General features: G+C 39.1%; 1 protein-coding gene across 1 annotated transcript in view; it reads left to right on the forward strand.

Annotated features, from left to right (window-relative positions):
- slit1b (slit homolog 1b (Drosophila)) overlaps nucleotides 1-15,234 on the forward strand; it is a 71,638-nt gene extending 56,404 nt beyond the window's left edge. The window contains exons 27-38 of the mRNA XM_003454102.3: nucleotides 2,216-2,340; nucleotides 2,639-2,733; nucleotides 3,591-3,730; nucleotides 3,863-3,956; nucleotides 4,163-4,300; nucleotides 4,464-4,692; nucleotides 4,848-4,978; nucleotides 8,798-8,952; nucleotides 9,059-9,270; nucleotides 9,881-10,005; nucleotides 10,150-10,358; nucleotides 11,683-15,234. Of these exons, the coding sequence (XP_003454150.1) occupies nucleotides 2,216-2,340; nucleotides 2,639-2,733; nucleotides 3,591-3,730; nucleotides 3,863-3,956; nucleotides 4,163-4,300; nucleotides 4,464-4,692; nucleotides 4,848-4,978; nucleotides 8,798-8,952; nucleotides 9,059-9,270; nucleotides 9,881-10,005; nucleotides 10,150-10,358; nucleotides 11,683-11,945 (1,916 nt within the window). The 3' untranslated portion in view covers nucleotides 11,946-15,234. The remainder of the gene's footprint in view (nucleotides 1-2,215; nucleotides 2,341-2,638; nucleotides 2,734-3,590; nucleotides 3,731-3,862; nucleotides 3,957-4,162; nucleotides 4,301-4,463; nucleotides 4,693-4,847; nucleotides 4,979-8,797; nucleotides 8,953-9,058; nucleotides 9,271-9,880; nucleotides 10,006-10,149; nucleotides 10,359-11,682) is intronic.
- Nucleotides 15,235-16,158: the final 924 nt, after the last annotated feature.

Consider the following 16,158-nt stretch of genomic DNA (forward strand, 5'->3'; position numbering starts at 1 on the left):
TTTTAAGAGTATATTAATGTCATAAAACAATTAACTGTACGAGCAAACTGTCTTTGTAGAAGCTGTAACTGGTCCATACTGAAGCTTGGTATTTTTACCTAGTGATCCATGGTGATTTAATCACTTTTGCAGCAAGCCTCACGTGCAGGCTTAATAACCTTTACCTAGGCACTGATGATTATTTACAATTCTACGTTGGTCCTAAAAGATTACTGGGTTTTAGAATAGAGTTTGAAAAACAGGGGCGTGTGTACATAGGGGGCACCGGGTGGCCATAAGGATTTTTATACTGTGGTGTTGTTACTTTTATATAAGTAGAGAATGTAAAACAATGTTTCCCCCTTTATTCAGCTATAATACCATCAGTATTAGGGGAAAGGGAATACACAAGAGTCTGAAAAAATGTTAAGCCAATTCTCATTGCTTAGTGTATTTGTGATAGAATTGTTGGATTTCCCATGGGGCATCCCTAACTTGTTCACATCAAAAAATCTTGAAGTCGCCCCTGGTGAAATAATCATCTCATTGAAATTTGACAGCATACATCATTTTTAAATCCCTTCTATGCCTTCGATGGCCTTTTAATGTCTATTTAATCTGTTTCTAGAGGTTTTACCTATCTCTCTTTGCAATTTTATACTCTCTTTGTTTTTAATTTAATCTCCTTTCTTGGAGTATTTAATTTGTTTGCATTTGTCTTGCCTTCACTGTTTGTTGTTTATCTTTTAGAGCAGAAACATAATAATACAAATATTAAAACAAGAATTTGTTAAGAAGGTGCATTTAATCATCATCAGCTGGTAATATCACTCAGATGGCTTTATTTGTTAATCAACATTTGACTTTTGAATGACTTGTAAAGCAGTGGATAGAGGTTAGGGATTCAGATTTCCCCTGTTTTTCTCTAGCCTTTTTCTGCTTATCAAAAAAAAAAAGCAAAAACGCTGACTTAAAGTTGTGAAATAAAGCAACAAAGTTACTAAGAGGAACAGCAACTGTTGTAAACAAGAGTGCACGGAGTTAAAGTTTAATTTAAACATGGCACCGGCGAAAAGAAAAGAGGCCCCAACATCATCAAGCCCAGAGGTTTTATCGCACTCTCGTTCTGGTGTGAACATAGTGTGAATTTTCCTTCAGTGGCTTCCTATCAGACTTTGTGTGCATTAACACTTTAAATGATGTATTTCTAAAATACTATTGCACTATAAAATTTATTGTGGCAGTTCACTCTAATTAATTATTTCTCACACCTTCTGTGAAGCCTTTTGCAAACAGGATGGAGCTTCTCTTGTCATAGCACAGGAACAATTTTTCATTTCACTTCTTACGAGTCTTGCACATAGTAGGAAATGTCACTTCTGTAAAGAGTGCAAACAAGCAACGGTTTAATAATTTGTCACTTGTCATGCTGGCACACAACAGTAGGAGTATCCAAAATAATAAAGTAGATAGGCTTTTTTCTTTTTTGTATTATATTAATAAACAGTGGTTATTAATGCGTCTGTCACGGCTGTTAGTGGGTCTATTTTGAACCCAATGAGCCACTGTGTCACAGCCTCATAATCCCAACAGGTTTCACATAACACAAACCTGTTCTGCAAGTTTTTCTGAACTTTTGCAGCGTTCCACAATGATCATGTAGTCAGTCCAACCCAACCCTGTATCTCTCATATGTGTATTGTTTGCTCAGTCTCTTTGTGACTGACATGATCAACAAATTCCTTAAAAACTTGCTATAAATCAGCTGCAGGCATTTTTCAGACTACTCTGGCCTGTGATCTCAAACCAGAGTCATGTCAACCAACACACCAGAATACAAATGTTCCTCAGGCTTTTGCCAAAGGACAGCAGTTTAAATATAAAAAAAACAGACACAACATAATATATGTTTTTCTTTAAAAAGAAATACATGTTTTTCATTCTGACTGATTCATCTAACAGCAAAAATAATTCATTATAAATAAATGTATCCATTTACTGGACTGTGGGAGTAACTGGACAAAACCCACACAGGAACCAATAAAAATTGCACACAGAAGTAATTATATATGTAAATTAAAGAAAAATAAAACCATGAATGTTTTGTTTCTAAATTTAGGATTGCCTGTGATTGATACATTTGTGTACTTGTCATATGTGTCTCACATGTGTGCTAAAATGAATTTTATAGATTTCACAGCTGAAACCCGACCTGTGTATGTTTGTGTAAAATCAGGTCCGGTGGAGTCATCCGTTCAGGCCAAATGTAGTCCGTGTGTGTCTTCCCCCTGCCAGAACCAAGGCATCTGCAAAGTCCACCACACACAACAGTACACCTGTGTCTGCAAGTCTGGCTTCACGGTATGCAACTATGTGTGAGTGTAAGCTTGTGCAGTTTGAGTTTGAGTTGTATTGTTTTCTTAAGCTTTATCATCAAAATATGAGCTCTGACAGTCCCACAGTAATATATTTACAGAGCTAGATCTGATGTTTAAAGCCACTGATCCAATATTTTATGTGTTCGTGTGTAGTCTGTGATTGTTTTGAGATCACATCTGTCTCTGATAATCCCATCCGGTTACTCAGCTTGGCCTGATATATTTGTCTATGCTCGTCAAAAATATGCTGTCTATTCAGTTTGCATGTGTGTGGTGTTTAGGGCAAACACTGTGAGACTCCAGTTGATGCCTGCGTCAGTAATCCCTGCACCAATGGAGGAACCTGCCTGAGTGATGAGCAGACCAGAGGATTCAGGTAACAAAACTTTGGTGAAAGTAGCAGAAAAAACATCTTCACCAACCCCACCAACAGATTTGGTCTGGTGGATAGATGTGGCATCATGTTGCAGAATGAAGCCCACCTGGGCAAAGTCTCATAAACCAGCGTTCTTAAAACAAAAGAAAAAAAAGTGAAGTGAAATAAATGAAATTTAAATTTTATTTTTTGCACAGTTTGATTTGAGTGCATTTGGTTACCAGTACCTGGCTGCAGCAGTACTTACCCTCTTAATTCCTAGGGAAGAAGTAAGGATGGACTGTGAAAACTTTCTTTTTCACATGGATGTTTCTTTGATAAATAAGATTATTATTTGTTAGCATATTAACAAACTGAAAGTAGCTATTATATTAACATTCTACTCAAGATGCTTACCTGCTTTTACTTGCACTATTATTATTATTATTATTATTGTTGTTGTTGTTATTATTATTATTATTATTATTATTAAAACCTTCCTCTAGAAAAAATAAAGTCAACATTTCATTTTTATTTTTCACTTTCAATAATGTGTCCAAATACACTAATTTCCTTTAGTTTTTCACTCTTAGATGATTTCACAGCATTCTGCTTATGAATTCTATACGAATAATTTTTAATATTTGAGAAGAGTAATTAAATAAAGTGAAAGACACATGGATTTTCTGAGGACTACTCTAATAATGTACACCAAGCCTTCTATTATGCTAAGATTCGAACATTAGCATGCTAAAATATATACCATGCTAATAAACGTTTGATATTAGCATGTTAATGCATTTAGCACATGGAAATATTTGACTTTGTCTAAATGTTTCGTCTTCATAGTCAGGTTTCTTCTTTTGTTCTTTTTTAAGCTGCGCATGTGCTTTTGGTTTCCATGGAACTTTTTGCGAGGTGAACGTGGACGATTGTGAGGACCATGGTTGTGAGAATGGCGCCACCTGTGTCGACGGAGTTGGCAACTACACCTGCTTGTGCCCTCCAAACTACACAGGTACAAAACCAGCATCTGAATATTTATTACATTTTACAAACTGTTCACCTGGAAAAATGCTGCATAGCTGATCCATCACAGTAACATATTGAGGATTTGTGTACAAAGTGCTTCCTATAACCCTTGTTTTAGGTCTGTTGTGTGAAGAAGAGGAAGGCGTTTGCTCTCCAGGTAGAAACCCCTGTCAGCATCAATCCACCTGCGTCAGCACTCCAAATGGCCCCAGGTGAAAATGCACACACACACACACACACACACACACAATTACTCAACTTGGCTAAGTTTGGGATCCCAGATGAGAGAGAAATTACGGACACATGCAGATAAACATATACAAAGATAATTTTTTTCTAATGTCTCAATTGACTTTACCAAATCCTACACCATTTCTTAGTTAGTATTTATGCATATTTGTGTGTGTTTGTGTTCCAGGTGTGTATGCATCCCAGGCTGGGTGGGGCCAGACTGCGGTATTGATTATAATGAGTGTGTGGATCATCGATGTCAGAATGGAGCCCAGTGTGTCGACCATCTGGACGGCTACAGTTGTGTTTGTCCGCAGGGATACAGGTGCTGGCAACCTTAAAAAACAATGAACTGTGCAGATACAAATCTAAGAAACTGGGTACTATGAGTTTCCCTGGTTTGATTATCATGGTAGGAAGTGGGATCATTGCATTTCTTTGTATTTCATGTCTGATATCCTTTATTATGACCTCTTTTTCCTCCTCAGTGGTGAGTTTTGTGAGGTGGCCCTTCCTGCCCCGCTGCCTTGCCAGCTTGCTCAGTGTCAGAACGGTGCCCTCTGTGAGGAAAAGCTGGGGACTGCAGTGTGTCAGTGCCTGCCAGGCTTTGAGGGTCAGAACTGTGAGAAGCTGGTCAGTGTCAACTTTGTTGACAGAGATTCTTATGTTCAGCTTCAAGATGTCAAAAACTGGCCTCAAACCAACATCACACTACAGGTGAGAACATGCTCACAAGTCCACACCTAGCGAGAGCACGTGTTAGGTGACAGACACTGAAGAGTGTCAGAAATCAATTTCAGCAGCAGCAAGTTCAGGCACACAAACACACAGAGACCTTTATTGGTGTGTTTTTGTGCATGTCTGTGCATCAGGTGTCAACAGCAGAGGAAAATGGTATCTTGCTCTATAACGGGGACAATGAGCCAATCGCTGTGGAGCTCCATCAGGGTCATGTCAGGGTCACATATGACCCAGGGAACCAACCTGCCACTGCTATCTACAGGTAAACACACACACACAGTGGTCAGAAGGACCACCCATCATCCATGGCTGATGGGTGGTCCTTCTGATTCTCATGACTAGCACGTCTGTGGATGCAGGGATCAAATCATGTATATGCTTAAATAGACATATTAGGGAAACATTTAGAAAATCAGGGTAAAATATTCTGTCAGTGTCAGAAGTTGATCTCAGAGTGCTTCCTCTCACAACTGCAAAAATATTTCCAGAAACAAAATCAGTAGTATATTGTAGTATGTCCGTAGTAATCAGGGGTATAACTTGAAATTAGATTAAATGTCTGTATAACTGGCATACTGAAAGACAGTTTCACATTATTCTAAAGCTGCAATATGCAGTATACCTCATTTAGCGCTCAGTAGCAGTTCTGGATCTTAAGCGATGCCATTTTTGTTTTTTTAACTTGGCTGTCTGTCATTTCTATGGGTGCACGGTCAATAGAGTAACCAGTGTTTGCATTTACCATTGCTGAACTTTGCTACAGCATATAAATAATCCAGTGAACAACCTGAATAATGATCTTCTAGATGCTACTTGATTTCAACTTGTTGGACAGACCGTGCCTGCAGGCCTTGGTGTTGCCTGACGCAGCTGGCTAGGGGGTGGGCATTGGGAAAAGAGGTGCTTTGCTGGCAGGCTTTTGTCTCCATCCTGTTCTTCAACAGTGCCCTGCCAAAAGCTTCAGCTGGTCTTTTGTTTGTTGTCGCAGTTTAATTCACTGACTCCTTCAGCATGAGTGAGAAGAGGTCAGAATCATAGACTGCCTATAGAAAAGTCAGTTTACTAAGCACAGCTACTTCCTCTCATATTGGACTAAGTTAAGACTGGAATTTACAGTGACTCACTGCCACATCTTGAGGTACAAAAAGATATTAGGTGACTGCACAGGCTGGTGCACGCTGGTTAACTTGGCAACACATTACCTAAAGGTTTTTCATATCATAACTATGAATTCTCCACACTGTGTTGAACAGTTTGACTCAGTGTTCTAAAATATCTGTCTATTTTAACAAAATCCCCCTTTTGTATTAGTCTCTCATTTGTAGCTGAACCACAGAAACACTCTCAAATGAATCATAAAGAGAGAATTTTATACTACAAATAATGTATCCTTGAAGATATCCAGTTGATCCAACAGGCTAAAAGCCAGCTGCGTTTTATTAAATCTGGTGACACAGGGAGACCAACAATGAGGCAGAGGAAATCAGAAATAAATACCCTGTTTCTGCGGTGTATTTTGACAAAGAAGACTATTATCAGGCTGATGGGTCGTCCTTCTGATTTTCTGGGAACGTACAAGCTTGGGTTCATGCTGTGGTGAAGATACACCATAGCCTGCACTAATGATATAACACTTTACTGAAAATCAAGCATTCAATCAAGCACAACTAAGAATAACCATGGTATGGTTATGAAAAATATAAAAGACTCACTCTTGGTAAGAAGGAGGAAGAATAGAACTAGACATTTGTTAAATTTAGAGGTCAAATAATGTGGGTTTCAGTCGTTGTAATGCAGTAAAATAAACAATCAAATACTTCATTTCTCCTAAAGACAGGAAGTAAATGTGCACTACATTTAGACTAAGCATTGAAGTTGTACCATGTGAGGGTCATGATTTCCAACTGAATTTGACCAGCTCAATATGTTTAACATTACACTCAACCATCTGATTCCAGCCAGCTGCTGCATGTTGATTAATGTCTTCTCATCATCAGAAGTTCAAAAGCTGAGAGTTTGTTGAGCTGAATAATCCACTGGACTCCTGTCAGGCCCTCATCAGCCTCTCAGCTCACTGTAGCTCAGCAACCACGCTCAGCGCTCGTTAGGTCTGTGTCGTTGCTCAGAGACAGTCCTGCTTTATTTGGGAATGTGGACACATGACATCAGCGCTGTGGGTTTTCTGATTTAATCACAGATTCAGCCAGAGGACACTTTATAGTTGAGAGTCCACTTGATCAGGTATCAAGTGCTTAAATGTTTGCATGGTTCAGTGTTAAGAAGGAGGCACGGCCAGCTGGCAGCCTCTCGCACACCCGCACACACATGCTTTGGGGATATCTGTGTGATGTGCAGCTGCAGACGAGAGGGCTTTGGGACCAAGATGTGAAAAAGAGATGAACAGATAAAGACTTGAGAAGAGAAGAGCGATGACAAAACCGGAAAAAAATGTAACAAGTGACTAAAATTAGAGACAAAGAAAATGATATAGGGATAGTGTCTAACAGCGCTTGAGTTAAACTGCATGATTTGGATAGAAGCAATGATGGTTGGAATGCTTCTGTATAACACGACATGGTCGTAAGCTGTGCTGAAAACACCAAGCATGAAGTTTTAAACATGCAGCCTCTTTTAGTTCATGATAGTTTTAAGCACTTTGAGACAGTTATCCACCCCTTTGTTAGCACTCAGCTGGAATACTGTAATGCACTTTATATAGGGATCAGTGCTTCATACATCACTCATCTACAGGTCGTCTTTTAACTGGCACTCGAAAGTTTGAGCACATCTCCCCTATTTTAGCTTCACTTCACTGGCTGCCCATTTCTTTAAGGAATCATTTTAAAATTCTTTTATTTGCTTTTAAAGCTCTCCATGCCTAGCCCCATCTTATCTCTCTGAGCTGCTACAGCCTTATACACCCACCCGCTCCCTCAGGTCAGCTGATCAGCTGTAACCAGGACTGAGCGTAAACTTGGAGGAGATCGTGCTTTTGCTGTAGCAGCTCCAAAACTGTGGAACGATCTGCGTTTAGAGATAAGACAGGCCTCTTCTCTGCATGTTTTTAAGTCACTCCTGAAAACCCACCTCTTTACCCTGGCCTTTGACTCCTTGTGAGATGTTGGTTTTCAGTTTTAGTTTTATTTTAGTTGTTTTAGTTGATTCTATGCTGTTTTATCTTGTTTTTTTTAAAAAAATAGGGCTGTTTTAATTTCTATGTATTATGTGTTTTATTGACTACTGTTTTGTTTTATTCTGTTGTTCTTAACTTATTTACTGTACAGCACTTTGGTCCTGTGCTGGGTATTTTAAAGTGCTTTATAAATAAAGATGGACTGGATTGGATAGTTTTGTATATGGTGTACATACAATTGTACATACAATTACACAAGACAACTGCATGATAGCAACCTTTCTTGGCCATTATAAACTGACTGGCATGTTAGCCATCATCAGTGTACCGGGAATATGCCCAGCTTTAAATCTGTCATTTGTTCGGTAAACATCAAAGGACACTAAAGTTTCTTCTTATGGCCTTCTTACACTCACATGTTGCCTTTTCCCCAGTAACTGTTAAAATTGTTGTTGACATTTTTTTTTCTAGTAATCATCTCTGAGTTTAAAGCTCTTAACAGTCACCAGGTCACCTATCTAGGGATAGACAAAATATCTAAGGGAAGGTTTAGGGGTGGATTTTGGATTTGGTTAATATGCACAAATTATTACACAACTCTTTTCCTCTTTTTGAACATCCAAATGGAAAAGTCTTGAAATTACTCAGCCAGTGAAAGCAGGGACAGGCCCCACTTCCACAAGGCAAATGCTTAGTTTAGGGCACTGTCCATTAGTTCACCAGCTTCCTGCATTAAAGGTTGCAGACTGATCATTAGTATCTAAAAGAGAAAGAAAGACAAGTTGTTATTCATTTGAATAATATCAGCAAAAATCAAAGTGGACACAGTCACTGAGAACCTGCCAGAAGAAGACAAAAAGACGTAGCTGCTCCACTGTCCTTCCGCTCAGTTAGGTTTTTACATAGTGCCTAAAACATAATGCAATGTTGTTACCTCCTCCATAATAGCACAGAGACTGTCAACGATGGGCATTTCCACACGCTAGAGTTGGTGACCTTTAATCGGATGGTGAACCTGTCAGTGGATGGAGGAGAGCCAACAACACTGGACAGTCAGGGAGAAAGTCGTTCAGCAACAGGGGAGGCCCGTCTGTATGTGGGAGGTAGGAGCAGGGCTTCATACCTCAGTTCAGACATGAACTTTTGTATTCATGCGCCACAGTTTTGTGGAATATTCTGACATAAGCAATTGATTTTCTGTCTGTCCAGGTATGCCTGAGGAAGTGATGCCAGCCTCTCTGGGTCTCTCCTCTCAGACCCTCAACACATCAAGCTTCCACGGCTGCATCAGGAACCTTTATATCAACCACGAGCTGCAGGACTTCACCCGCAGCCACATGAAGCTGGGGGTGGTGCCGGGCTGTAAAGCCTGTCGCAAACTCTACTGCCTGCATGGGATCTGCCAACCCAACGGTCCACAGGTAGCAACACACTGTCAGCAGTGAAACCTCTTACAAACATAATAATGGATGTTAAATTAAAGCATATTTTTACATAAATTAGGAGACAAATGTGTAATTAATAAAGATGTTGTCAAAGTGTCACAGTGTGATTATGATTTAATTTAGCTCTAGTTTCCAGATCACTTTTTTTAATGTCCTGTTTTCCTGAATGCATGAATGTTAGCTCAGTGCTTCTGGGTGTATTCAAGCTATTACTGAGGTAATATACATTAAGTTATATACACAGTTTTTTATTTGTCCTGTCTTCCTCCCATTATCCCCAATGAGTTGCTGCAGATGGCTGCCCCTCCCTGAACTGTGAAGGGAGTTTTTCCTTCCCACGGTTGCCAAGTCCTTGTTTGTAGGAGGTTGTTTGATCGTTGGAGTTTTCTCTGCGCTATTGTAGGGTCTCTACCTTACAATATAAAGGGCCTTGAGGCAACTGTGGTTCTGATGTGATTTTGTATGAATAAAATTGAATTGAACTGAACATAGTATATTAAAGAACTGGGGTTTGTTTTCAAACTTTGTACACAGTTTTTTCTTTTTGTAGAAAACGAGTAAAGCACAGATGTCTTCTCTCTCACAGGGCCCTCAGTGCCACTGCCAGCAAGGTTGGACAGGACAACACTGTGACCAGCCAGTAACAGGAGGTCTTACTAGAGTGGATGTTGTCACTCTAGCGGCTGGTGCCAACCCCTGTGAAGGCAGCAAGTGAGCAGTGCTTATCGTGGCATGTTACGTGCTTAGTACAGGACGTGTGCTTCCAAATGTCATCATTCATTACTCAAAATGTTTTTTGCATTTATAAATCCTTAAATACTGATTCTTCTCCTCATCTGCTTCTTTTAATTCCAGGTGTGTAAAGGGTGTGTGCGTGGTGCTGGATGCAGAAACATACCGCTGCGACTGTGAGGAGGGATATTACGGTGCACTGTGTAACCTCCAGAAGGAGCCCGCGGGCTCATGCTGGGGTCTGAAGTGTCTGCATGGCCAGTGTCAGAAGACAGAGGATGGAGAAAGGTGCATCTGTGAGCAGGGGTACACTGGAGAGAGCTGTGATATAGGTGAGTCAGGATGAGCAGTCGGTATTTGAAATTGCTAGAGAGTGCTGAGAGGTTTATGTATTGCAGAAAATAATGCCAGCCTTTAGAACTTGTATCATGATTACATGGGTATTAAACTATACTCTACTTGATATTTTAAAAGTTAAGTTTTTAGTTATCATTATATATATTTCATGTGACAGCCATAGTCTCAAAGTGCTTCCAAAATAAAAAGGCCGGTATAGCTCACCAGGCTGAGCATTCACCCATATGCTGAACTATCCCAGGTCCTTTGCTGCATGTTGTTTCCCCTGCTCTCTCGCTTTGCTTGCCTGTCTGCTCGGCTGCTCTGTTAAAAATAATGGAGAAAAATAAATAGTTAAAAAGATTTTGGATGTCACAACAGAAATTAGAAAGTCTTTATAATAAAGTATTCAAATGAGAATTAAAGACAATTATACTGATTCACAAATAACATTTCCCAGCTTTCAAATTAAAAGTCTAAAAATCTGCAATAGAACATATTTTTTATAGAGCTTATTTTAGGAAAGAACTCAAGAGACTGTGGTCATTAGAAACTGGACCTGACAAGAGAGTTGGGGGAGAAAGAAACTGAGGGATGCTGCATGCTGACAGGTAGCAACATGTCCCTTACAAGGTGGACCCAGTTCAAAGCATAACCTATTTCTCTACCATTGTTACTCTTGGCTCATTTTGTGAATTGTACTTTACAAAATGAAAAACATAGTGTAATCACTAACACGTCAAACTACCATCTGAGACCATAAACTGTGTTTAGGCTACAAATCAAGGAATGGATGAGTCATTTTCCTGTAGACTTCTGTGCAGTCAGACTTTTTTTTAATCAAGGATGGATGAGTTAAACACTATGAAACACTAAAAACATCATCATTTTTATTTAACAGCGCTTGGCGTCACTAAATATTGCCTGCAAGTCTGTCAAAGCTATTTGAATTTGTCTAATTAACTTTCTGTGCATTTTTGAAATTCAGTCCATTATTCTGCAACAATTCTGAATGCAAAATGCATCATTTTATCAATAATCCAGGGCATCAAAAAGCTGAGTCAGCACATTTTTTATGGCAGAGAAAGTTATACTATAAGCAAGGCTTTATTTTTTATGATTTTAATGATTTCTGTTAATTGTTAGTTTGGCCACTCTTCAGTTTTTTGCATTTTTCAGTTTTTATTTGTGTCTCACACTTTAAGAAAAAGTTCAAATTTAAAAGTTTGATCACGCAAAAGGTCAAATATTTTTCATCTTTACTTTATGGAAACACAGTTGGACCCTCTTTTATCCATCTGCCTGTGCTACCACCCACAGAGTCCCCCTGTCGAGGCGAGCCAGTCAGGGATTACCACCGGCTGCAGCGCGGCACCGTCCTCTGCCAGACGTCAAAACCTTTTTCCTGGGTTGAGTGTCAAGGTCGCTGCCAAGCGACAGCAAAGCTGGACATCACCGTCGCCTCCTGCTGCGCTCCTCTGAGGGTGCGACGCCGGCGGCTCACCTTCGAATGCGACGACGGCACCTCGTTTACGCAGGACGTGGAGAAACCTGTGGAATGTGGCTGCAAGGAGTGTGTGTAGTACCAGTGGTGCACACACGCACACATCCAGACACATAGTTTCAAACACAGCAGACACACACCAAGCTAAACAGGTACACACACTGTAGGATTTGTCTCACTGAAAAACAGACATTTTTTGGTGTTTTGTGCTCAGACACAGTTTTGTAACATAAGAGAGTTCTTCCCTTTCGAGACATGAAATCAACGAGTCGACCTCATCATCATCAACTTCCTCTTCTTCACCTGCTGTAGGAGAACCTTCTCTAACTACCAAACTCCAGCTCATTAGTCATACTTGTGTGGTGAGAAGCCTCTGTATGCCTTCTCTTTGTTACCCCCAAAAATTGCAACAGCAAACAGTGACTTATTGGAGGAAGTAAAGGCACTAATTATTTCGGGACTCACTTACAATAAAGAAGCTTTGACGTTCAAAATTGATGCGAGAATTACTCTGTTTTTTCAGCAATGCAAAACATCTACCAAACCAGATTTAATTTTCTTACAATATCACAACTTTATACACCGCTACTGAAATTCTCAACCTGCCATCAAATTTTATGAAATAAGCATAAACTCAGAAACCTATGGCTTAAAGAATGCTCAGTTACTTCTTCAGTAAAGCTCAATCTTCTGTCATATCTCAATTTAGGAAAATAAGCACAAATTTGACCTTTTTATGGTCAAGTGCAGTTATTTAATTTATATGTATGAGCTGTGCACATTTTTCACTTCAGTCTGGCACTTAACTGTCCTAAAGTTGCAATCCAAATTTATAAAACTATCAAACTTCAACGATCTGAATAATATAACATATAATAAGTGATTGACAGGATCACTAGACACTTTATAGCAAAAGCTTTTTTAAAAAAAATAAATACTTAATAACACTAATCTTAATAAAACAGACTTGTATTTGTGCTTTGGGTATATAACTCTATAGTGCTTCTCTTTCTATTATAATAAATCAATCATATATGGGTCTTCAGATTTATCTTGTCAAGGAAAATTTTTGAAATACTGCACAATACTAACATTCTCATTTCACAAAATTACATTTCACAAAAAGTCAGATTAATCACAAGTTTCTATGTTGAATTCAAGAACAAAGAACATATATATAGATATATATATACATATATATCTATATATATACATATATATATATAGATATATATGGTGTGTGTGTGCACAAACACACCAAAAAGTAACAAACATTTCTGTTGATACACGTGTCCCGTTGGTAATGCAGATGGCAAAGATGGCAGCAAACTCATTGGTGTTTAAAGTGGTAAATAAAATAATCCGAAGTTCCCATGTTAATGATCAGCACCACCTACTGTTTGAAAGCAGTCCTGTAAGAAACTATCATCTTAAATCTCAAATCTACAATGATGTCAAAGGTCATCTTGTTCCTTTTCTTGACATGAACACAGCCTAGAGGTAAAAGGTGACAGAGACATTAGTTAGTGTGTGATGTACTCACTTTGCTGCTTACCAGACACATTTTCACAGTTTAGACTAGCAGTATGCGTGTGTGTGTGTGTTCTTGTTCTTCTCATTTGTGAGGACCTCTTCAAATCTCTTTAAAGTGAGGACATTGCACATTGCTAAATTAAAGGGCTTTTTGAAGGTTAAGACTTTATTTAGGGTTAAGCGGGGCTGAGGTTAGAGCTGGGGATTAAATCTCAGAGTTGTGAAACTCCGCATTAAAGAATACTTTGCTGTTAAATTTATGCTTAATTTGACCAAACTTCCTAACGCTAGGCTATTAATTTACAAAATAAAATTTTTTGATAATTTTACCATGTTTCCATCACATAATCCATGACAGTGAAACTTGAAAGTAATTGTTGTTGATTATTTTTCTGCTAAAGCAGTTAGACCATTCTAAGTCTACGATGCATTGCACCTACTACTATAACAATTATTTTTAATAATAATAATGATGAATTATCATTTGCCTAAAATTCTCAGCTTAGTAAGGCTTTCAGAATTCACCACAGCCCAAAGTGTTGCTTTCTAACGTCATAATAGCCCGCTCATAGATGACAAAGAAACATATCAATTCCTCAAGCAAATATTTCCCATTTTTGCTGAAATTTCCTCTACTTTTCCTTGTAGCAATAACGTAATTTTTACATTTGATCTTCACTATAACAAACTGGACAATTCAAACCAAATTTTTTTTAGCAGCATGTTGCACAGAACAAGAAGGAAATGAATAGGGGTCTGGAACGGGAGACAAACTACTTGGTTGTGATTTAAAATCCGTGTGTGATTTTTAATGCATGGGCTGAAAAATTAGCAATTACATTTGTTTTCAGAAATGGTGTATCTTTGTTTAGGTGGAATACTCCTATACTGGCAAAAGTATTTAAAACTTTAAAATGATACCCAGCCAGCTGGAACAGCCTGGTGTCATGAAATACCGTGCCAAGTAATTTAATGTGTTATCACTATGCATTTTTTGCTTTTCGCGCATCAGTTCACACCATGATTGACAACCGTACCCTGACCTTAACCTTGGCTCTTCCTCGTGTCATTTAGTGAAGCAAAATGACACCTGAAAAATTATATACATGACATGTGGAATCTGTCCTGATATCATGTTGACTGGAAACGATAGGCGTGTGGAGAGTTAAGGTTAAGGGCTTACAGAAGGTGTTATTCTGTGAAGGAGGATCCTTACATGTGTAGAAGTACAAAAACCTGTGTGTGTGTTTGTCATTGGAAGATGTTTCCAACAACAAGAAATCATCCCGTTGTAATGAGCTTCATTATCCAGCGATGCAGCCTGCTTTTTGGAATCAAACACTCCCTCTCCAATTTGTCCAGAAACAGTGAACGCACCATAGGAATGCCACACAGACAATGTAGCTTTTATATATGATGTCATGTTATTTATATGGATGTGAAACTAAAAATTATATTAGTTTTAACATGGTTGAATTTTAGCCTTTGATTCAAAATGTCCATAAAGGTCCAGAATTGAACTAATGTAGCTTTTATTGTTATCATTATTGTTATAACTGTAGCACATCTACATACAGTAACAACCTAACAGATTGTAATATATATTATAATAATCTTATTATGCATTCGTTTTTGTCATAGTATTTTTATATGTTGGAGAGGATGTTGTGTCTGTATCATTTGTAGCCTGTAGAAAAATGTTTGTTTTTAAGAAAACCAACCTCACATGATTCATGGGAATTTTGATGTTATGGTTTCTGTTGTCTCGCCTAAACAGAGACAACGAGTAATGCGTCTCTTTCCTATTTATTTCAATAAAGAGTTGTTTCTCCTTCCTTCTTTTCCATTCTCTTTAAACTTGACACTGGCTATCACATTTGTTTTTCTTCTTGTTGTTTTGACCTTTGACCTCACTGTGCCACAGCTATCCTGCATTCAGACTGAGTGGATGGTTGATGGCTGCTCATGGAGACAGGGGAAGAGAAGATGAGAGAATGGTGGAAAGACTGAGAGCGAGAGGGGTTGGAAAAGAAGAAGAAAGGTAGATGGAACGATGAGGGAGGATGGGTGGCTGCTTTTGAGGAATGACAGATAGATGCAGAAGAAAGAGAAGAAGACGGATATCCCTTTGGGTGGGAATTGGGGGAGGAGTTAGCATTCGGAGACCAAAGCCGTTTAATGAAACTGTGATTTATGCATCCCTCCGTAGCCATAAAACATAATATATACCCCCATCGGCTTTGACAGAGCCCCTCCTCCCCCAGCACACACACACAGAAATACACACTCATCCCTCTGAAACCTGCTGCATATCTCCATTGCCCCTACCTCCACCTCTGCAAACCATCCAGCTGCCCCCCTCTTCTCAACCTTTCGTCACTGCCATTTTTAACCCTTCCCCCTCTCCTCTCCACTGACTCCTCTATTCTCCTCTGGCTCTTTGGGTCTTTAGAGGAGGATTGAGTCACTGCAGCAGCACCTTCCCAACCCCCCAATTCCAATAAAGCCTCCACATCTTCTCACACCACCAATCTGCTGCACACAAAGAGCCAAAAATGACACGCGCGGTGCAACGAACAGACGGCAGGATGATTGTCAGATACAGCTGATCGCATCCAGAAGAACTGAGGTGATGTTACATTAGCAAAACTACACTGTGTGTGAGGATCTTTGTGCAAAGTAATTCACAGCACCTGCATCTTTTCCCAGAGAGAGGAATTCATGTCGGTAAAACACAAAGGAAAAATGAAAATTAATTA

Source organism: Oreochromis niloticus, linkage group LG6 (genome assembly GCF_001858045.2).
Source record: "Oreochromis niloticus isolate F11D_XX linkage group LG6, O_niloticus_UMD_NMBU, whole genome shotgun sequence".
NCBI lineage: Eukaryota > Metazoa > Chordata > Actinopteri > Cichliformes > Cichlidae > Oreochromis > Oreochromis niloticus.